Source organism: Solea solea, chromosome 2 (genome assembly GCF_958295425.1).
Source record: "Solea solea chromosome 2, fSolSol10.1, whole genome shotgun sequence".
Classification (NCBI taxonomy): domain Eukaryota; kingdom Metazoa; phylum Chordata; class Actinopteri; order Pleuronectiformes; family Soleidae; genus Solea; species Solea solea.
The window spans coordinates 34,096,016-34,119,526 of NC_081135.1; the positions used below are offsets into that span (position 1 = coordinate 34,096,016).

General features: G+C 38.7%; 2 protein-coding genes across 5 annotated transcripts in view; one reads left to right on the forward strand and one right to left on the reverse strand.

Annotated features, from left to right (window-relative positions):
- glsb (glutaminase b) overlaps positions 1-8,944 on the forward strand; it is a 34,668-nt gene extending 25,724 nt beyond the window's left edge. For all 3 annotated transcript variants that reach the window (XM_058654815.1, XM_058654816.1, XM_058654820.1), the window contains 4 exons: positions 4,839-4,900; positions 5,683-5,759; positions 6,362-6,425; positions 7,137-8,944. In XM_058654815.1, the coding sequence (XP_058510798.1) occupies positions 4,839-4,900; positions 5,683-5,759; positions 6,362-6,425; positions 7,137-7,284 (351 nt within the window). In that variant the 3' untranslated portion in view covers positions 7,285-8,944. The remainder of the gene's footprint in view (positions 1-4,838; positions 4,901-5,682; positions 5,760-6,361; positions 6,426-7,136) is intronic.
- Positions 8,945-9,872: 928 nt separating this feature from the next.
- LOC131477112 (signal transducer and activator of transcription 1-alpha/beta-like) lies at positions 9,873-22,549 on the reverse strand. Of its 2 annotated transcripts, none has more exons than XM_058654811.1 (25): positions 22,406-22,549; positions 20,286-20,410; positions 19,691-19,826; positions 19,491-19,586; positions 18,911-18,988; positions 18,740-18,818; positions 18,576-18,655; positions 17,780-17,931; positions 16,865-17,017; positions 16,692-16,784; positions 16,402-16,461; positions 16,271-16,300; positions 16,097-16,187; positions 15,964-16,005; positions 15,793-15,876; positions 15,055-15,156; positions 14,695-14,830; positions 14,390-14,427; positions 13,610-13,686; positions 13,379-13,518; positions 11,794-11,970; positions 11,515-11,578; positions 11,349-11,406; positions 11,097-11,245; positions 9,873-10,532 (listed from the first exon to the last, which is right to left on the reverse strand). In XM_058654811.1, the coding sequence occupies exons 2-25, from the start codon at positions 20,408-20,410 to the stop codon at positions 10,490-10,492; spliced, it is 2,283 nt and encodes a 760-aa protein (XP_058510794.1). In that variant the 5' UTR covers positions 22,406-22,549; the 3' UTR covers positions 9,873-10,489. The 2 variants fall into 2 exon arrangements, with proteins under 2 accessions (XP_058510794.1, XP_058510793.1); XM_058654810.1 differs by having other exon boundaries at positions 18,576-18,658.
- Between the last annotated feature and the right edge of the window lie 962 nt (positions 22,550-23,511).

Genomic DNA, 23,511 nt, shown 5'->3' on the forward strand with positions numbered 1-23,511 from the left:
TGGCTAACTAGCTGGTTAACCAGCTTTGCTAAAGATATTTAAAAACATGTAAAATAGAGCATTCCATTTGTTCAGCTAAATATCTGTATCTATATACTTCATATAATGTTCCTATAGGACACGGTTTCTATATAATATCCCAAATTTTAAATCCCACGGGACGTTTCCAATTTGCAATATTTCCCAAAAATCCCAGAAAGTGCCATTTCCTGCCAAAATGGCGTTTGCTTTGGAGCTCAGCTACTGGAACTCAAAAGGCTCAACGTAATGATTAAATTGTGAATATTTAGTCAGACCGGTGGGTCCACGTGCCCTTTTTCTTTCTTTTTTTCTGTGTAAATAATAGTTTCCTCCCTGGCCGTTGTGCACTTCCTGCCAGAGCAGAGGAAACCCCATGTGCTGCTGCGAGAACAAGCAGCGTCTTACAGTATCACGCTTTATGTTTCTAGGCCATATTATGGATACTTCTCTCACAATGAACAGGTGTGTGTGTATATATACGTACATGTATGTGTGTGTGTGTGTGTGTGTGTGTGTGTATATATATATATGTATATATATGTATGTGTATATATATATATATATATATATATATATATATATATATATATATATATATATTTCTTCATGAAAACAAAGTCAACCTTGTTATTGGTTCATTATATTTTCCTCTATGATACGCCACAGCAGCACAAACTAATTAGGATCAATTCAGTTTTACCTCACATGTGGTCACAAGAGGTCATGTCACTGTCCCCCGTAAGCTCGTGTGTTTTAAAAGACTAGGGACCAGACCAACAGTGTGACGCGAGATGACGGACCTTCTTTGAGCTGATAATAGTCGCGTGTCTCTCATCTGTTCCTCTTCCCACTATGGGAATCCCAATCAAACCTGCGGTTACTTGGCTTTCACGAGGGTCAGTGAGCTTCACTGTTACTTGACTTGTTCCTCGAAATGTGATTATTGTTCTGCAATCAAACTGAATTTCTTTTATATCGTTTTTTTTTTTTTTTTTAAGTTGAATTTCCATTGAAATCCCCACATTATTCTCATGTTTGTAATGTCTCATATTGTTTTATATTTCTTTCTGAATTCTCCCTTTTTCTTCATGCATGCGCATTCTTGTATGATTTTTATGTTGCTGATGCTGATTATTATTGTTTGTTTGTTTTAATCTAGGGCTGCAACTCACAATTATTTCCATAATTGTTCAATCTGGTGGTTGTTTTGTGCATCAAAATGATTATTATTTAATGATTTCATTAAATTGATTAAAAAAAACAGGAAATCGATTACGATTAATTTAGTAATCAATTAATTGTTGCAGCCCTTTTTTTTATCCAATGTAATCACTTTTAAGTTTGATTTCCTGTCATATGTCTTCATTTATGTTGATTTGTGTCATGGACGTACATTTTTCTGTGTCATACATTTGAAATATGGCCACCTTGGAACTGTATGGTTCTGTAACGTTTGATTCACATTTTAAAACGCAGCTTTTATTGCCATTTTGGGATCAAAAGGAAAACTGATAGTAATGTCACATGGCGGCGTACTGTGGAGAAAACATACAGTTCCAAGTTCATGATGTGATTGTCAACGTTTAGTTTTTTTTCCTTTTGATTTCTTTTCTCTGTCCACATGTTTTATAAATCTGTGTGTAAATGTTTCCATAAAGTCGCCTCAGAGACGCTCAGAGTTGGTCTTGACCTCCACAAATGCGCGACGTCGCGTCTCTGTATGGCTGTGATTAACCTGCAGACGTGTGACGGTGAACGTGTTGCCTTTGGTGTCCCATGTACAGTATAAAGTCTAATAAAGATTACACTGGTATGTAACATGTCGTCCTCTGTAGCCACAACTGTTCTTCAACAACAACAACAATCACCACCTCTCACGCTTGGTTTTTAGAGATCCTCCTGACTACTGAGTCGTGATAGTTATTTATATAACTCTTATACCTGGGTCGACTAATTTAGCAGAGACTCGGGACATAATGCCTTTTGACATATCTGCACTGCGAGTTGGGCACTTATTGCAATTTCTGCCAATATTTCTTCACATTTCTCATCTTAACGCACGCACACTGAATTAGTCGCCTGCCTAGTTTGAAGCCTGTCGAAAGACAGGCCCACTTTTTAACCTCAAATCACAACTCTGATCAACACACGAGACTAGGATTAACCCTTTAACACCCAAGCCTGAAAATGTGTTGCCCATTTTTCCAGAATAACTTTCAATATCTGCCAATTATTTACAATTTACTGCATGTTAAAATACTGTTTTAGCAATTTAAAATGAAGAAAAACGAGTTTTATTGAAAAAACACAACAATTTCAATGTAAGTTTGAACAGTATAAAACATGTTCGAAATAACATTTGTTATTCAAAAAAATAGAAAACTGTATTGTACAGGCATTTTTCCAACTCTTTCCTCTGTGGTGATTAAGACTTTGATCACCGAGACGTTTCACAGGTTGTGACAGATGACACCTGTGAGGAAAACAAGGCCATTAATACTTGGTGTGAAGCCGTAAAAGCTTTGTTTATGTTGGATCCTATAAATCATGTATAAAAAAATACTCTTTAAGGATATATATCTAAATAAATATGACAGTGAGCAAACATTACATTGCCAAATCATGCTGGTGAAATCAATATTCTATAAAAAGAAGAAAAATGATTATAGAAAAATAATACGATTTTATTATAATATAATTTCCGATTATTTTTTTAGAATTATTTAGAATAATGTAATAATGTGAGTTCTAATTTAACTTTAATTTTTTAGGTAGATCATGAAGGAAACGCAAGATAAAATGTGTTCAGTAAATGAGGGATATTGGCTTTTTCAAAAGGTATTTGAAACTTAAATACAGAAAAATCCACACTTTCTTACCTATTTATAATATCTAATATCGGTTGGTTTGTTGTTTTTTGGTTTTAAGTAAAGGTTACGAGAAATTGCAATTAAATTTGAGCAGTTTAATGTTAATATGAAGAGTACACCCATTGACTTAAATCACCCCTTAATCATTGAATCAAAATGACTGTTTTTATCACATTTAAATATCTGGGAATATGTTCCTATGACTCGACTCTGACTTGCTTGAGACTTGAAGGTTAAGACTCGAGACTTGAAGGTTAAGACTCAAACCTGAAGGTTAAGACTCGAGATTTGAAGGTTAAGACTCGAGACTTGAAGGTTAAGACTCAAACCGGAAGGTTAAGACTCGAGGTTTGAAGGTTAAGACTCAAACCTGAAGGTTAAGACTCGAGACTTGAAGTTTAAGACTCGAGACCTGAAGTTTAAGACCTGAGATTTGAACTTGAAGTCAGAATCTCAAATCAGAAATCTTTCCAGTTTTGCTTAAAGCAGCTGATTCGCTCCTGTGTGATGGTAAGTGTTGACCGATGTTGGCCTCTTCTGTCTTTATGAACCGTCACATTATGTTGTTGTTCATCCCGTGTGTGTGTGTGTGTGTGTGTTTGTAATTCCCGCTGTTTCCTCAGTGAAAAGACTAACACTGGATTTACAACCTGTTCTTTCCCTCAGATGCTTTAACATTAGTCATGCTCGTCGTTTCTTATCCAGTTGACACCAGTGTGATTGACTGCCATGATTGTCGCGGTAACCCACCTACTGTACAGATCAAAGGACGGTCTGTCTCGCAGTCGGCAGTGTATCATTTCTCGTCCAAACCCCCACGCAAGTCGACACTTCACACACACTGGTGTCCCGAGTAAGTCGTCTGTTTGACAGACACAGAGACACCGGTGTTTCTTATCCAAACAAAGTCAAAGTTGACACTGTGTGATTTAGGGATTGCAGCTGGTATCAGTATCGATATCGGTCTGATACTACCAAAAATCATACGGATAAAAATGTAAAATTCCGATCTGAAACTCCTGTATATATATGTATATGTGTATATATATATATATGTATGTATATATGTATATATATGTATATATATGTACATATATGTATGTATATATATGTATATATATGTATGTATATATATGTATATATATATATATGTATGTATATGTATGTGTATATATGTATATATATATATATATGTGTGTGTGTGTATGTATATATATCACAGACTGTAAAAATGTAAATTTAAAGTCATTTTAGCATTTTTAGCTGAATTATGTTTGGGCTCTTTTTTTCTTCTTTTTTGGGAGAACATTAATTGTGACACAGTTGGAGAAGTAGGTCTTTAAAAATGACTCAGCACAAATGTGTCGTTAACAGCTTCATACGTCCATGGACAGACAGAGATGGATAGATGGACAGATAGCGATGCATAGACGGTCAGATAGAGATGGACATCTGTATCGGACTAATATCGGTATCGGTAGAGTTTGTAATATCGGTATCAGACACAAAAAAAGTGTTTTCGTCCCACCCTTAGTGTGATTGTCTACCCTGGTTGTCACGGTAAACCACCTACAGATCAAACGTCTCCTGTTCATTTCTCTACGTGAGACGAGTTGGGAAGTGTCTCGTTTAGCGAAAATATCGGTTGCATTTCGTCTTGTCCAAACGCCGACAAAGTGGACACTGGAGATAGTTAGTGAGTCACCTACCGAGTGTGAAGCCTGATGGACAGATGGACAGACGGATGTCCTTTGAATTAATAGAGAGAAGTATTTGTCTCATTTCTTCCTCCGATGAGCTGCTTTTTTTGTGAAAGTAATATAAGTTTAAATGTTCTCTCTGCTGCTGCTGATGATTCAGTGAACAGGTTGATGATTACAGTCCTCCTGCAAATGTCCTCTCTCTCTCTCTCTGTGTGTTTGTGTGTTCACTCGTGTCCACTCACAGGTCAAGTCTGTGATCAACCTGCTGTTTGCTGCCTACACAGGAGACGTGTCCGCACTGAGGAGGTGAACTGAACAACACCGCACACTCTCACCTCGTCTCTCACTCAGCACTTTGTGTTATCTCTTAATCACGGGGGGTGAATGTCAGTCATGCATGTGCCGGATGATTTCCTCTCTCTCTCTCTCTCTCTCTCTCTCTGATTTATGAGACACTTTGGGTCTGTGGGGGCAGAAACGGGAACATTTCACATTTCTGTTGGATTTGAATCCGTGTGTGTGTGTTATAGTGTGTTAATATTTTAGTGTTTGTCATTAATGTCATTAAAACGATCTCATAGATAGATATAAAGGTGGATGGATGGACAGTAGAGACGACCTTTATTTAACCCTGACAGATGGAGAGACAGACTACACACGGATACATAGAAAGACAGACAACCTTTAATTAATTAGATAATAGATGGATACTGTAGTTGCACAGACTGCTTAATAGATGGAGATACAGAGATGGATAGATGGACAGATAGAGATGCACAGACAGATGATGGACGGATAGCTGGACAGATAAGAGATGCATAGATGGATCGATAGATGGACGGATAGAGATGCATAGATGGTCAGATAGAGATGGATGGACAGATAGAGTTGGACAGATGGACAGATCTTGGAGTTAATTCCATTTCTAAGGATCTTAGTAAACACATGCAGTTTGTCATAGTTCAGTAAAAACACCCGAGATAATGAAGCAGCAATTTAAATATGTGATGTTTCTAAGATTAATGATGACAAATAAACTGACAGTTTAATTAATTACCTCATCTTTGTGTGTGTGTGTGTGTGTGTAGGTTTGCACTTTCATCCATGGACATGGAGCAGAGGGACTACGACAGCAGGACAGCGCTCCATGTGGCAGCAGCTGAAGGTGACATGTGTTTGTCTTCACTGTTGTTTCTCACTGTGTGACACTATAGCTGTCTATGGTTGGTGCTTTTTGTTATTTTACGCAGGGTCGTACAGATACTATGAAGCCGGACATTCATAAAATAAATAAAACATTTGCAAGTAAATATAATATCATCCCACCAAGTTTCAAGAAATGGATGACTTCCTGTTGGGTTAAGGCCATGGTTACAGTCGACTATTTCCTCATCTTGGTCTATCATGGAACTAAATTTTGCCTCTGTTTTTACCTTAGGGGGCGCTATAGAGCCCTTGAGCAACACACTATGCACTTATTGCATTTTCAAGAGTTTTTATGCACGTTAACCCCCACGAAAATGACTGCAAAGCCACAGATAACGTCCATTTCGGCCCCCGCCATTCCTGACTTGGCCCTAATGACTCAATCAGTCGGAGAATCTGTCTCGTTTCACATGTAAACAAGTAAAAATCAGCACAACTACACATGACTTAACTCATGAAACGCGAGGAGAAACTTTACGTGTTCTCCTCCTGTTACAACTGGGTCAGGAGGTGTGAGGATGTCCACTCACGTGTCTCCTTCTACATCTGCTCCTTATCCAGGACACACAGAGGTGGTTCGCTTCCTGCTGGAGGCTTGTAAGGTGAACCCAGTTCCCAGAGACAGGTGAGACCATTTAATCATTCATTCATTCGTTCATTCATTCACCACAAGAGTTTTACATGAGGCCATTCCCTTTAGTCTTTAGTCTTTTAAGGGTGCAGGGAGTAAAATGTAGCATCAAAACAAGTTTAGTTTATCATGTGTTACATATATATATATATATATATATTATTTAGGGCTGGAACAATTGTTTGATTAATTGATTATTAAATTAATCTTTTTGGTGTTATGAACAAGTGTGCAACTGCAAAACAGAACAAAACATAAACTTAGTAGGTGCATTAATATACAAGCTGAGTAAGTTAGCTAGTAAGTTAGCACCATGACTAGCGGCTAGCATGTGGATAAGCTAACAACATAATTAAGTTACTATATCTAGTATACTAGCAAGTGAACAAAAATAATTACTATTTTTAACATGCTGCGGAAATAATAAATATTTCAATACATAAAACAATGAAGTACTGCAACAAACAACTTACAGACTATGTAGTGTGGAGCTTTGACACAGACGAGGGGACTTAAAAACAAAAAAAGGATGGCCAACCAAAACCTTTCACAGAGCCTTAACTAGATGGTCAACAAAAAGGTTGGTGGCCAACTAAAGTCCAGGAGGTCCGTGACAGATTAATTGAGAAAATAATCGCCAGATGAATCCGTGATGAAAATATGATTATTATGATATATAAATATATCACTGTTCCCTGTGTGCAGATGGGGCAACACGCCCATGGATGAAGCGGTGCACTTCGGCCACCAGGACGTGATCACGTTCCTGCAGAACTACTATGCTGGACACTGTCCCCCTGCTGGTACTGATGAGAAGAGCAGTGGTGAGACGAGCCTGGACAGTTTGCTGTAGACATGCTGCTGCTGCACCACTCACTACTGCTGCTGCACCACTCACTTCTCTGGACTCACTTTGTCACACATTTCAAATCATAATGGTAATTATAATAATAATGAATTAGTTTCTTGGCTTTTTCCACCCTCACTCACCTGGTGGGCTTTAGCTTTCTCTGGCTGTTTCAAGCTCTTCTTCCTGGATTTCATGTGTGATCAGAGCACCAGAGCAGTACTCTCCAGGACCAGTGGTCTCAAACTCACTTTGGTGAACTACTGTATGTAGAGAAGATTTAAGTTTATTTATTTAAGACATGGACAGCATTTATAAATGCAATATACAAGATTGTAGCCAAAGATAATGTCCATTGGACAGGTTGATTGTCCCTAATGAATAAGAATAAGTTAAATAACATAAATGACAGATTTTTATGCAGAATTGTGACCTACGTCATTCTATAGCGAGACAAACACTTTTATTTTGAAAGGGTTTGCAATACCACGATGGAATATGGAGAATTTTAAGCTCAAAGAGCCAGTTGATTTTTCACTTGACCAACCCCTCCTGACCAGACTAGAAGTTCATTGGCCCCCCAGGTCATTTGAGTTTGAGGCCCCTGGTTTAACCACAATGTTTACAGGATATATAACCCACTGTCAAACTGTGTCAGTACTGTAAACACATTAGGTTATTATTCTCCTCTCTACTCTGCTATTATAAAGGTAAAATTAAATGTATTAGTTTTGTACGATAGTAAGGTGTGTGTGTGTGTGCGTGTGTGTGTGTGTGTGTAAATTATGGTATACATTATGACGTGTTTCTGTTTGTGTAAATGTAAACAAAGTAGAGGTCGACCGATGACAGGGTTTTTCTTAAACTCAATTTGAGGAATCGGAGCAGTCGCCCCCGCTTATTGAAGAACCCAAGCACTGGAAATGCAATATTATATAATATTTTTAATTTTAAAAAAAAGAAAAGTTTTGGGTGACAAAATTATGGAAGAGTATTTGTGCCAAAAAATAAAAATAAAAAGGCAGAATTCTGAGATTAAAGTCAGAATTCAGATTTTTTTATATAATCTCAAAATTCAGATTTTTGATATAATCTCAGAATTCTGACTCTGAATTTTTTTTTTCTTTATTTCAATGTGGCACTAATACTCTTCCGTACAAATCAAGTTTGAGTGACTTTTAGGAACAAAAACACGTCACGTGTATCAAAAATGGCAAAATGCGATGACTCGGCCTACCTCTAAGACAAAGTAGTATCATGTTCAGTGTGGAAATCTCTTTTATGCCCACGTCGTTCTGCTGAATGTTGTGAGGCGATAAGCAGCAGCAGCTTTAGCAGCAGCAGCTTTAGCAGCAGCAGCTTTAACGTCAGCGACAGATTAATGTCCCAAAAAAGATTCAGAATTCACTCGCCTTATAGAGGTAGTGTGTATTTATTTCACATGAATCCCTTTGAATGTGTATAATTCTATTTAGATATAAGAACGTGTTATTTGTTGTGTTTGTAATTAAGACATATTATTATAGGGGTTTTTATTTTTGCTGTAGTTCTATTTTATTTTTTTCAGGGTGTTTTCTTAGAGAACACACACTCACACAGGTATGTGTATACCGTCATGTATGTGTGTATATTGGTCTTGTTAAATGAACTATTTGACAGGCAAGAATGATAATTTGTGGTGTTTTAAGTCTGGAGAGACAAAAGAAATGATAGAATCTGGTTAATTCAATCTATTTTCAAATTATTAAATACTTTTAAGTAAAAAAAAATGCAACAACAACCAAGTTAGCTCCTTTATTCTAAATTGGTGTCATGATTAAGAGGCCAATCTCAAAAGGAATTGGATCATTTTAAGGGGTTAATATTTTCTGACGTGGGATTGTTTTTTACCCCATTAATTATGTTTAATCAGAGCATTAAGGATCACTTAAATGTTTGTTTTTGATATTTATAGATTAATTTTCCACCATAAATTTTATTTTTTATAGTGAATCATATATCATTGTGTACCAAAAAAACACGCTTTTATTTTGAAACTATGTAAATAGTGTTGGTCTTCTTCACTTGACTGCCCCCTACTGACCAGACCTGAAGCTCTTGTGGCCCCTCAGGGGCATTTTGAGTTTTTTAGAGCCTTGGTTTTTAATGTCATTTCTGACACTAAATAACAACCATTTCTCTCATCAGGTAAACCATTAGTGACGCACGTTGCTTATGGAGCTGCTGTTTATTTATTTATGTAAGTGCTGGTAAAAATCGAGCAGAAATAACAATATAAAAAAGTATAAAACAACGCATATTTCAGTCGGTGTGTTGGTAGTGTAGCAGTTGTGTGGTATTTTTCTGGTGTGGAAAACTTGTGTGTGGAGTTTTAGAGGAAGTTGACGTGTGAGTTTTCTCCCACATTCCTGAAACCTAGCAGTTGACCAATGAATGTTTTTTGTCCTAAAATAATAATAATTATAATAACAACAAAATAACTGTTAATATCAGTACTGTGTGATGCGGTTCATGCTGCATTTTAGAAGTGGAAGGCATTCAAATGTTTATTTTATTAAACAAAGTAAAAAAGAAAAAAATTAATAAAAATCATCTGTAGTACAGCATTGTCTTTATTTCTTCATACCTGAGAGGAAATTACATTTCCCAACATGTTTATAACATTGCTTACACCTTGACATTTCATCTAAATCAGCGTCCCAAAGACTGGGACGGGCCCACACATAAGTCACGGGAGATTTTTGTGTGTCCCTAAACAAAATTTGCAGAATTTTCTGTTATTTAGTTCATTTACAAAACATCTTAAAAAACGACTTGTTCACCAAATCAAAACATTAGGTTTTTTTTGTTACATCGTGCACAAAATTTGCCGACATTGTGATTTGGGTCATGATCGTTCACTGTCTTTAAAAATTCAGGGAAACACTGATTAAAATCCTCAATTTTGGGGGTAAAGCCTAGTTCACAGATGTTTAGCCCATTCAGACATATGCAAATATGCAAAGACACAAACCCCAGCACGCTGGAAACCAGAGTCAGCACCAGAGACTGGAGGCAGCACCGTGACGGTGAGATATACTATTACAGTAAAAGCTGAGCAGGTGACCTCTCGACATGAAACTGAGCTTTAACCATTTCCCTGATCATGTCACTTCTCGTGTTTTGTCCTTTGTCCAAAGAAAACACAAATACAATACTTTCATTAACGCGATCACACAGACGACACTGCTTCAGTTCCATGCTCAGAGGTCAACCTGGAGACGGGGAAAACGAGATGAATTAAAAAAAGGGGCTGCAACAAAGTCATCTTGAATAAATATCTAATTGTGATTGTGATGAATATCGAAAAATTATCTCTATGTGATTATTTGTGTGGGAAACAACGATCTTCTCTTCAGTCTGGGGAATAACACTTGTATAGATTAAGACAATAATTAATCTTAAATTATATTTTGACATACTTTGGCTTTAAGAAATATCACCATATTGCGACTATGATAAAATTGCGATTAATTTGTCACCCCTAGAACAAGTTTTACTAATTTTTTGTTTTTAGAAGTGAATAACTTTGGTTTTTAGAAACACAACAATCAATTCATCGAGAAAAGAATCAACCGATTTAATTAATTATGAAAACAATCGTTAGTTGCAGCCCTAAAATTAATCCCAATCTCAGTCACTCGCCACCAGCGTTTCATAATGTTACTCAAAACTCCTTTTTAAAAATAAATAGTTAATTAATAGTTATTTCTTGGTATCAAATGTAGTATGCTTCATTACTGTGTTACTTTAGTGAGTAAAATCAAAATGTGACCTACATCATGTGACCTTCATCAGCTGTTGAAGCTGAACCCCAAAAGGGGCTGCTGTGGCTGGTGGCTGGTGGTGGAGACATCGAGATGAGAGGAGACCCGGGTAAATCGAGGAGATCACTGAAGAGATCATGAAACAGCTGATCGTTCTCGGCCTACAAGTCAAAACAAACGTCGTTGGGGTGAGAAACGTGAGAAGAAATCTCGTTTCTTCACGCGTTTCTTCTTGCTTTAAAAGGGCAGAAAGCGTCTACCCACACAGTTGTCCCAGTCGACTTCCATGTTCGGAGGTGGAGATGAAGGTGGTGTCGGGTAGCTGTGCATGAAAACAACAACAACAACATCACCGTTTTAATGCGCAGCAGGAAACAAAACACATACAGTAGTCAAATGTTAGCGAAGCAAATGTCACAATGTAACTTACACTGAGAAAGGGACCAGTTTTCTGTCTATGTAACCAGTAACGTCCTTTTTAGGGGCCAACTTTTCTGTAAAAACAAAGGTGTTTAGACAATGTTTAAGTAAGTGCATAATGTATAAATAAGCAGTTATTTATTCATAAATTCCGCCATCTGTGATAAACGGCTAATGCTGACATTTTAGAGCAATCGCCTCTGTAAAAGAACACATTAAAAACAACCCCCGTCTTTTTTGCACTGAAATGAAATGTTCTTGAGAGTGGAAGTCAAACATGAGACAGTACCAGCGCTGTAGTAGTGTCCAAAAGCGGCGTCCCTCGGGATGTTTGGGTAAAGATAGCACAGAGGATTCCTGGTCCTGTTCCCCTCTTCTCTCATACTGTAGAGGTAAATGATGTCTGGCAGAGACAAGGCCAACAGATCCTTCTTGGTGTAAGGCTCCACTGCGTGCACACGGGACTCTGTAGAGGAACCAGAGATGAAGACAGGTGAGCAAACAAGCTTCCAAGGCTGTTCAGGCTGTAGTTTGTGCTTTTCCTCCCTGTCCTCACTCTCTCTGTCCTCATTATGCAGGTACCCGGGATTCCTAGGCTGCAGGATCCACATCCAGTTGTGAGTCTCTTCTTCTTATCATTATTATTATTATTATTATTATAATAATAATAACAACAACTAGTAGCACTATTGCAACAACTAAAACTAAAAACCATCCTGACTGATCTTAACTGTCTTCTGTCTCTTCCCCCTTTTTGTCCCCCACCTCTCCTCTGTCCCCCATCTTTGAGTCCGGTTCTGTCAAAGATTTCTTCCTGTTATAAGTGAGTTTGTTTTCTTATTTTCTCCTCCCTTTATAATATTGTATTATATTGTATTGTAAGGTGTAAAGTGCCTTGAGATGTAGTGATTTGGCATTTTCTCAAATCACACTGCATGTGATCAAATTGGATTTTGTGTGTCCAGACATAGCCAGCCTGTCTGCATGGGTTGTGTGACAGACGGACAGACACAAAGGCAGGAGGAAGAGATAAAGTTGCGAGCGTCGTGTTACAATAACACTGTCAAAATGAGGAAACGCAGCAGCTTCTGGGGAACGACAGTCAAGAGAAAACAAAATGCTTAAACATGTGCCAAAAAAAGCTTCCGAGGTGAGTGGAAAGGCCAAAATAGTGATCTCACTGTCAAAGCATGAGGATATAGCACCACCTTGTGGAATGTTTACAATGACAACACAAACCAAATGAAAATATAATCAAGTATATATTGGTGGGATGTGTAAGTTTGAATCATTCTGATCCAAATCTCACCATATAATTACAACCAGTGATTATTTTCTTGATTAAAAATGGCTTCTAAAAAAATAATTAAACATAAGAACGAGCCAAGTCTTTTGAACGGCTCTGTGAGAGGAATGCGCTCCTGTCCGGGCTCCCTGTTAAGAGCCATAAATCCAAGCTCGACAACTCTGTGTGTGTCGCCTTAATAGGAGAAGCAAAAGAAAGAACTTGAAGTCTGTTGTGAGCGGCTGGATAAGATAAACATCTCAAACATATGAATCTGATTTGTTTTCGGTTTTATTTTTAGTTTTTTCTGTCCAGACATTCAAAACGAATCCGGATAAAACGTGGACGTGCAAAACACACATTTTCTTCTGCTCTGAAAGATCCAATCACAAGTGAACAGCGCTAAGTTTGACAGCGATCACCTGAGATTATATCTCACATCCTCCAATTATATGCAAATACACCATTAGTTACAGCCCTAGCACTTCATACAAACAGCATGGTACGGTCGCCCCCTGGTGGCTATTCAACCTCTTATGTACTTATGTACACTTTATTAAAAACACACACATTTATGTTAGAAACATACCACCGTTGGTGTGTTCAACCCAGCTGAAGGTAATGGCCCCATCTTTGATGCTCTCGCTGAAGCGCAGCAGAAAAGTCCCGGTTGGTTTTTGCTGCAACAGGATCTGTGTTGTCTTCCTGCTCACAAACCCCATGATGTACCTGACACAGGACGACAAGGGTCACATGACGTAAGATTGTACAGTTTTACAGAGATTTTAGAGCGTTAACAGGAAAAAAAGATGCAAGTTACCCATCCCGCCATAAATCAGTCAAGTGTCTTTTAATCAAATCCAAGATTCCATCGATCCAAATCCAGGTGGTGTCATTCTGGTACACAAGAAAGCAAAAAGACTTCCTGAGTGGAGAAGAGTCATAACACACATACACAAGTATGGACATCTGAGCTAAACATTTAACTTTTAAATTGTACTTTTATAACTCCAAAAAAAGAAAAAGTGCATCAGGCTCGGGGTGGGATGTTAGATTGATTTACATTCATTTCCTCTGACCTTAACCAGAACTACTACTGGCCTAATCCTAAATCCCCGACTCTAATCTTAATTTAACTTTGTGTCTTCACCTTAAAATCATGTCATTTACATTATGGGAGCTTGATTTTTGTCCCCATAAGGAAGACAAGTCCCCATCATGTGACTGTAAAGAGAGATTTAGGTCCCCACAACATAAGGAATACCAGGTACACACACCTAACCCTAATCTAATTTAAACCTAACTGTAACCCTAACCCTAAAACCAGGTCTTAACCACCAAAAAGGCCTTTAAAGGTGTCAGGACCAGCCAAAATGTCCTCACTCCGTATGGTTTATATGATTTTTGGGCTCCACAAAGCTTTGTAAGGTCCAAAAATGATGGTCAATGGTCTGCCATGATGAGCAGTAGCTTTCAGGGGGAGACAGGAAAGCATTAAATTCAGATTAAAACATTTTGGTGGGCGGCATAGGATTTCTTCAGGGATTAAAATCTCATTCTTAGACGAGGGAATGATGAACTGAACTTGCTCAACATTTACCTTGAACTTGCTCCAGTGAACAAGACCATCAGGATTATCTGAGAAGGAACACAGTCACAGGAAAGTGTCACATTGGTAACCTGAATTTGAGAAATGTATGCAAATATACTCAATGTGACAGAAATATTCTAGATTAAGACATAAAGAGTCTGTAGAAGACACTGTACATAAGCAATAATCAGATTAAAAATCAGAGGAATCTGATTTTAGTCACATTATAGATCAGATTATAACGTAACTGGACATATTTGTGAGTCAATTTAAACAACAGTTCAGTGAGAATTTGAAAGCAGTGAAATACTCACCCACAATCTTTTCCCTGAGCATTAAGAGCTGGTTTTCATCGAGTTCGCGTTGGCCGACAGATAAAAACTGCCAGCTCAGGACCTGCGACAGCTGCTGCCAGGTGAGAGGAGGAGGGTCGACAAACAACAGCAGGTTCTAAAAAAAACAAAAACGAAACAAAGGAGCTGAACTCGAGTTTCTCCTGCAGTGATAAAAGACAGAGCCAGCAAAGTGACCAGGGCTGTGGATTCAACACATTCAGCAATGAATAAATGCAGAGAAATCACTAAAATGTATAATATACAAGGGAATAGACCAGAAGTATGAAGACCAGCAGATCCCTGTTCACATTTGTTTGTGTTGAGGTGTGATGGTGTTACCCGCGGTTCGCTGGTGGACAGCAAGTTGTACCACATGACAGAGGCCCAGGCAGCGGGAATCTGAGCTGTGGAGGAGATGACGACCACAGGCAGCGAGCAGGCCTGTGCCAACACGAGAGGGCACCAGTCAATGAATGCTGTGTTCCCATCATGGCGCGGTTCCGTTTGGTACAGTACGGTACAGTTTGGATTGGTAAAACCATGTGTCAGGCTTGTGTTTCGACTGAAAATAGTATCTTTACTTGGTAGTACGGGGTGTGGGCTGTGCCCGATGGCCGCGTGCAGTGTGACGTTGTGCCGGTTAAACGACAAAGATGTGGCTGTTTGTCTCAACAAGACGTAAAGCTTTGCCTGGATTTCCGCAAGTGGCGACCGGCATCAGGAGTCTGTGCTCCGGTCATGGAGGAAGTACTGAACAAATACAAACAACAAACAACTGCTTTACAAGTCACCAGTCACTCGTTTTTGTGCGTGTGTCGCATGTAAACGAAGTCACCACAGTTTCACAGTGCAGTGATGACTCTGCCCACGTTGAGTAGGTACCTTTTTTGTAGTGGAGATGCAACCTAAACCGTGCCGTGTCGTGCCGTGCCGAGGCGCGTCGGGCCCATAGTGGAAAATATGTACCGTACTGTACCAAACTGAACCGTTCCCCTCACACGGCTTATCTTCCGCCAGTGTTTGAAGTTTGGCATTTGGACAACAATGACACTGAAATGTGCCTCGCTGCTCACTCACCTCTATGTCACAATTCACTCCAGCGTATCGAAACCCTGTCAGGAACTTAATGACGTGGAGTTCTTCGGTGACTCCCAGATGACTCTAATGAAGGCAGCAAAAGACACTCAAACCTCCTCAAATGGGAGAATTAAAAAAATAAAAACGTGCTCACACAGAATTCTCTCTTACCTCAGACGATCCTCTGGTTCTTGCTTTTTTTTCCTTGAGTGACTGAAAGGCATATTTTAAAGTAAACCTACATGATTGAATAATAATAATAATAATAATCGTAGTAATATTTAAAAGCAGCACTTTTTCCTACCATGTGTGCAAACTCTACCACCAGACCTTCATTGGGAGAGTCCACATCCATCACCTTACTATTGTCTCTGTTGAAATCAAACTGCCGCAAGCTACAAAATAAAACCAATCACACCATGAATCACCAATCAATCCACATGATTGAGAATGAGATTCAGGAAGCTTTTATACCTACCAATTCGTGATCATAATTTCTCCGACACCCCTTAATTTCAGGGAAAAGGGGACACAGAAAGATTGATCAGAGAAAAATAAACCAAGTTTTAAAAAGGAAGATTGTGTTTATGAAGGTGTTTCTTGACTTACTTGTCAAAAACGGGTTTGACTTTGAGCAGGCACTTGAATTCAGGCAGGTTTGCCAAAAACCTGAGAAGATGACAAGTGCTTGATAAAGAACATTTCCAGCTACAAAATATTTCTCCTCTTCCATCTTTATTAAATGTGCTACGTCAGAGTCATGTCACGTCGCTATTTGACTGTCCAAGTAAGGACAAAAATCTAAGGAGTCAAACAAAACCTTGACAGAGCGGAAGTGACTCCTCAGTAGAAAATTAACCCATAAACTTCTTACAATGTTGTGTTAAGTTCAGTGTCACCTGACTGTCGCTGTAAACCGCACTCCCGTCTTCAGGATAAGAGGTCGCTGTGGTGTACTTGACATGACGGGTTGTTTCTCAACAACGAGGGCACTGCAACGCAAATCCACACATCAGAAATGTGTGTAGTGTACAGTAACATGACAAAGACGAGTCCAGGCGCCATGTCTCACTTTTCAAGAAGCTTTTTGAGCAAGGACAGAGCAAACGTCTCGGTGTCTGCAGGCAGGCTGGAGGCATCGGGGCTGTTGTACTTCTTGTTCTGGTCTTCTAGTTTTTGCAGCAGTTGGCGCACCTGTATTAGCACTTCTGCCACAGCTGAGAACCTGCACATGACAACACAAGCACACACACAGCATTAGAAATAAACTTGCCTTGCCTTAACCATGTGTTATTAATGTCAAGTACATACAGCTGATTGTAGAGCTGAAACGATTAATCGATTACTAAATTAATCAATAACTATTTTGATAATCGATTAATCGGTTTGAGCTCTAGCTGATTGCATGGCGTACTCCCTGCTACTAGAACCTCATGAGGGGCAGAAACACCCTTTGTAGTTGTGTTTCCATTACTGATTTTTTTTTTATTTCGACATAGTACAATTGCTACTTGCAGCATAATTCTAGTCTCGCAACATCCCATTTTTCTCGTTAAATCTTGTCCATTACACTTTATCAATAAACTTTTATACGGACATGTCTGAAAAACTACCTCATGACAGTATAAAAAGTGTTTTTACGATATTTGAGAGGTTTTTGCACATTTCTAAGGGTAACGGAAAGACAACTAGTGAAAACATGGCTGCCAGAGAGGACACATGGATTAAAAAAAGAGATTTTAACCACTTAACAAAGCTGCTTCATGTCAATGTCAGACGGTCTTTCCCAACAAGAAACAAGAAAAGTTTGTGTCACTCCTTAAACTGCTCACTACCCAAACGAAATTTCATAGAAGAAAATCAGTGATGTTTCCATCACTGGACACAGGAGTTATAGATTTACTGCCATCTCTGGGCACGGGGGGCGCACCAAGCACAGTATGTGTTATCCAACTCCATCACTGGTAGCGGGCTGGTACGTTCTTACCACTTCTGGAGGTGGTCCAGACTCGTGTCCACTGGACCTCCGATGCAGGCCATCTGCTGTCTGCGCTTCCACTCGGGTACCTCGACATCAGTGAGCGCTGCCACGATCTGGTCTGCCTGCTGTAAAATCTTCGATACATCCACAAGCACCATCTGCAGCCACAGAACAAAAGCATTACACATGTGGTGCGGATGCTGACGCTGCAGAGACTGTTGTTGTTTTTGAAAACAGGAGTGCATGGTTTGGACTTCAATGTTGATTTTTTTTTTATTCTGAAATCATGAATTGCAATAAGCAACTGATTCCCAGAGGCTAAGAACAGAGGCCAATGTTAAGCCAAAACAAAGCAGTTATCAGACACTTTTTGTTGAACATTAATTCTAATTGGACTGGAATTTGTTTCTGGTTCCCTGTTTTCCTTGTTTCCTGCTTTATTTTGCACTTCTTCCTTGTGTGTGTACCTTGTTAAGTTTGACTTCCTGTCCTGTCTTTCCCTTATGTCTGTCCCACCCTGATGTGATTCACCTGTGTCTGATTGTCCCTGCCTCCCTAGACTCTAGAGTATTTAGTCTCTGTGCTCCCCAGTGTTTTATTTTGGTTAATTTTCTTTGTTTGTTGTTTCAGGTCACATTTCACGTTTACTCTGTTTCTGCAACCTGCATTTGGGTACTCCCATTTTTTTTTACACTCCTGAAATGCAGTTATACTGATGAAAGTAGAAGAATGCTGAATTTCTGAGGAGTAAAAAGAAACGTATTGAATGTTTTAGCAATAATTGAAGATGAATTGATAGTACCTGCTTTGTTTGTTTGATAAAACTGGCCTGCTGCAGACACCTCTCTCTCACAGTGGCATGGGCCAATCCGACACACTGCTCTGCTGGAAATGACAATGAGAGCAACATGAGAGCGTGAACTCACATTATACGCATCATCTGTTTCTTCACGTCTCCTCTCATACCTTTGCTTTGCCAGCTCTTCTCTATGTAGTCATAGTTTTCATACAGGACCTCCAGTGACTTTGTTTCCTTCTTCATCTCCTGCGTTGATGTTTGCACATTTAGAAACAATTAATGAATATTTAGGTATGTTTAACCACTGTGACATCAAGAGAAAGACCGAGTGAGTTTACCAAAGTCTGTCTCTGGAGATCATGCACTCTGTTGTCCAACTCTTTCCATTTTTCTTCCACAGCTGAAATTCCACAATCCTGATACAAACAAAGAGAGTTCTGTCACTTTTTTTTTACATGATGAGACGTCCTTAAATATCAATCCAAACTAGGGCTGCTCCGATTATTCGATTAATCCATTACTAATTGCTCTGAGATAGATTTTTCAGCTCCTTTAATGGGAATATTTTTGGATTTCTTTGCCACATATAACAAAGAAATCATTAAAACCATTTTGTTTGTGGACAAAACAAGACATTTCAGAACATCTTCATTTCCAGGCTTGGGAAAGACCAATCGACATTTTACGGACCAAACAAGTACTCGCATAATCTAGAAAATTATCTCCAGATTAACTGACGATGAAAATAATAGTTAATTGGGGCTTGAATCCAGACATTTTCTGGAAATTGTCATGTAGCGGGCCCTGGTTAAATTTCCAGAAAGTTGAGTTTTCCGAATGTAGAACATTTCTGACCCATTTCTATGTAATTTACTCTGGAAAATGTCAACATATGACAATTTTTATCATCCACTTTACCTGTTTCTGGGAGGCTAAAGCCAGGACTTTCCTTTCCTCCTGTAGACATTCAGAGAGGATCATGGCCAGGTGCAGTGGCTTGTCTTGAAAGTGTTTCTGAGTAAAAAAGAAAAAAAGAATGCTGAGAATGCTGCCACTATCATCCAAAATGCAAATATGCCTCGCAATGTTGGGTCCATATAACAAGTTGACCTCCCTACCACCAAGTAGTCGCTCATCCCTGGAAAATCCGGTCCCTGCAGAATGTTGCTCTCCTGGACAGAACGATGTTCCAAATGCATGAGGAGATTATTGAAACACGCCCTCGCTTTGTTTTCATCCACAGCTATAGAGTCCCTAAAGAGAGAAAATCAGCATTTCATTAAAGGGTAATAAAGGGTTTTGGCGTCTTAAATGAGCTGAATGAGGACGCACTTTATAAAACATTAGTAAAAATGATTGCAAATTAACAAGTAATCTCAATGGGATTGTTACATCAAGTAATTACAAAAGAGAATATTTGCAATCATTTTCTCCACTGTAAAATGTTGTCTTGGAAAAAGTACTTTTTTGAATCCTGAATATGTATTTTTTTTTCAAACATGCATAATCTGTAATATTAATAAATAATATTAGGTGTAACAGAAAAGGATATGAACTATTCAGAAGGATAAAGGATAAAAAAAGTACACACAAATGCTGTATTTAGCACTCTCCTTTGTGGACCGTGTGCGTGTGCATAATATCTGTTATTAAACTTCACAAGTAAAAGCATAATGAAAGGCTGACATAATGTTGCATGTCGTGTTCTCTCACCAGTCCTGGCCCTCGATGAAGAAGCACAGGCAGTGACGGATGTGTCTGGGGAATTTTGTCTCGTAGAGATTGCTCAACTGGCCCTGGAGTAAATTCAGCCTCAGCAGTTCCTCCCACTGGGCCATCTGTAAGAACACACACACACACACACATACTGTATGTATCAACTTTACTACAGGTATTTCACTGTCTTAGGTTCTAAAGCTATAACAGCATTTAGGTGACAATATCACTCTACATGTGTCATATACTACTGCATTACATTTCTGTTTGGACTATTTGTCTAGGACATTTCCTGGCATGAACAAGACAGTCTAGCTGCAGACCTGCACTGTCAGGACCCTTCGTTGCAGACCTGCACTGTGAGGTCTCCTGCACTGTCAGGACCGGAAGTTGATTCGAAGCCTTTCAAAATAAGAGCGACCATACCGGAAGCACGTATTTTTCGTTCCCAATGTTTCTTGGATCTTTATTTTATGTTTACAATGTAAATATGTTTACGTGTATCCATGTGTTTAATGAAAGAGATTTAAAAAAAAAAAACTGTATATCTTTCCAGTTCAACTGTATAAGGTGAAAAAACTCAGGAAAATGTCAAGATAAAAAACGAACAAAATATTATATACTGCTGGACCATATACATATTGATTTACTTATTTTTTTTATATAGGCAATATCTTATGTTTGTTTGCAATTATAACACCTCATAATTCATTTAATAATTGCTTAATATTGTTTGTGCTATGTTCTTACCTTGTGCTATTGGACCACATGGAGGGTGTGAGGGTTGATGATTTTAAATGAACTTAGCTTTGTGTATTCAAAGTGAATTACTGAATACCTATGACTCAGATAACCAATATCTCCTAAGCAGTTTTTTTTTCTTTTTCCACAATTTTAACTTTTTTTTTTTTTCTTTCTACTCTTTGTACTCACAGTACGACAAGTACCCTCGTTTGTCCATAATCTCTTCACAGAAGAGCCACATATCTTCAATCTGGTAAAAAATAAATTTAAAAGGCTGAAGAATTAATTCTTTCTCTTCCTCATTCAGATCCATCGTGTCAAACAGCTTTCCCATTTCCTGCGCAGCCTCCTCAGTTTGGGTGCTGTTCATGTTCAAAATCTGAGGCATCTCCACTCTGGCTGCAAACAAGTGTTGATGTCGTAATAAGTAAAACAAAATTATATGATATAACTCAGTTTTCTTGGTCTTTGAGTAGGAAAATGGCACATTTAAGTGAGCACTATCATACGATAACAACGCTGAAAACTACCCAAAAGTCCAAAACCCGATTCTTTCAAATTAATATAACGTTACAGGACAATATATAGTGTGCAACATAACGTTCTAGTGAATAAAGACGGTTTCTGTTTCTTCGTATGACGCAAAGTTGTTGTCACTTGACTGTTACTCACCTCGTCGTCTTCACACTTCACATGGGGAATGAAAAATACGTGCTTCAAGTATGCTCGCTTTTATTTTGAATGTATGCTTCCGGTATGCTCGCTTTTATTTTGAAAGGCTTCGAATCAACTTCCGGTCCTGACAGTGCAGGAGACCTCACAGTGCAGGTCTGCAACGAAGGGTCCTGACAGTGCAGGTCTGCAGCTAGACCCCTCTCGGCATGAACGCTTTCCGTTTCAGGACCAGTAGTCCTCATAGAGACCAAAACCTGGTCCTATGCAGGCAGAATTGTTCAGAGATTCGGCAGGAACGTTCTCCCAAGCTGCTGCAGAGCTTGGTCTGATGCTTGACTTAACCAAATAAAATTCCTTTTATTCGGTACGAGTCTTGAGACTTGTCTACACCATTAACTCATCACCTATCATTCGTAAGAAGAAGGAAGCCTGACTAAAAACGAAAGAAGTCAATGTAGTGTGTATAAATTGCCTACATTTCTCTGTTCCTTCTAGACTCTGAAGTTATGTGATTAGTTAGTTGGCTAGTTAGTTAGTTGTTGTTTTTACATCAACAACTGGTTAAATACAACCGTTCATTTCTGTTTTTGACTTACATTACAGCATAAAAAACGAAACCTAGCAATGACTAAGCCAAAACAAAGTAAAAAAAATCGTTATTCCTCTGTCCACATGTAGACAACAACACAGTGACTCACCTTTATGTCTGTCCTCTGTTAAATAATCAGAAATGTAAAGTTAATCCACACAAATCACTGCTCTGTGTGTTGTTCTCTGCGTTGACATCAAATACAGCACAACTCTTCTCTCGCGGGCAGGTTGGGTTATATACCGCCGCACGCCCACGTAACCACGTGATTCTCGAGAAACGGGCCCAGTGAGTGTCGTCAAGTTAACTTGTCGTTACACCGTCTTCATTTCCGTCTTCAAGAGAAAGTGGTGTTGTTACACTTGTTTGTTCCACAGTTCTTCTCAGTGTTTTCCGGCTATTGTTAAATACAGAATGCGGTGTAAACGAACCACGGAGCGACTCCAGCTTTTAGTGGTTATGAAATCTTAGTCTTAAATGAAAGTCTTAAAACACACATACACACACACACACACACACACACACACACATACACACTTTCTCATTGGCCACCCTGAAGATACCAAAGTTTACATTTAAAATAACGTGGGGGGCCATTGAGTGTCTAGTTTGGTCAGTAGGTCAAAGGGGAAAGAAGTCCAACTTTTTGAGAAAAAGACATCAAAATGACAATATTTACGATTATATTTCAAATAATTTAGAAATAAAGGTGTTTGTTTTGACATGGAAGGAAAAATAGTTGTCAGTATAAACATGTATATGATGCAAAATGACTCTTAATGAATCAAAAACACAGAAATAATTCATAACAACTTGATATTCAGTGGCAGGCTGCATGAACTTGATGGGGGGGGGGGGGGGGCTGCATGCGGCCCATAGGCTGCATGTTTGAGACCTCTGCTCTGGAGAACTTTTGAGGCAGCACTGACCATTATTTTGAATCCAAATGCATCTTTGACAAACTTTTAAAGAGACAATAAAGATACAGAAAGACAAAAAAGCGAGGCAAACTGTTAGCTTACATTAGCTAACAATGGCTAGCCCGAGGTAGTATATTTGCATCAGACTTCTTAACTGGAACACGTTTATATGCACAGTTTAATCGAATTCATCGAGTCCAGCTAAGACAGGCAAAAGTTATTCATTTTAGTCAATAATTTAAAGTTATTCATGTTTAAATAAATAATTGTTGATGACGTATGATCAGCACTGATT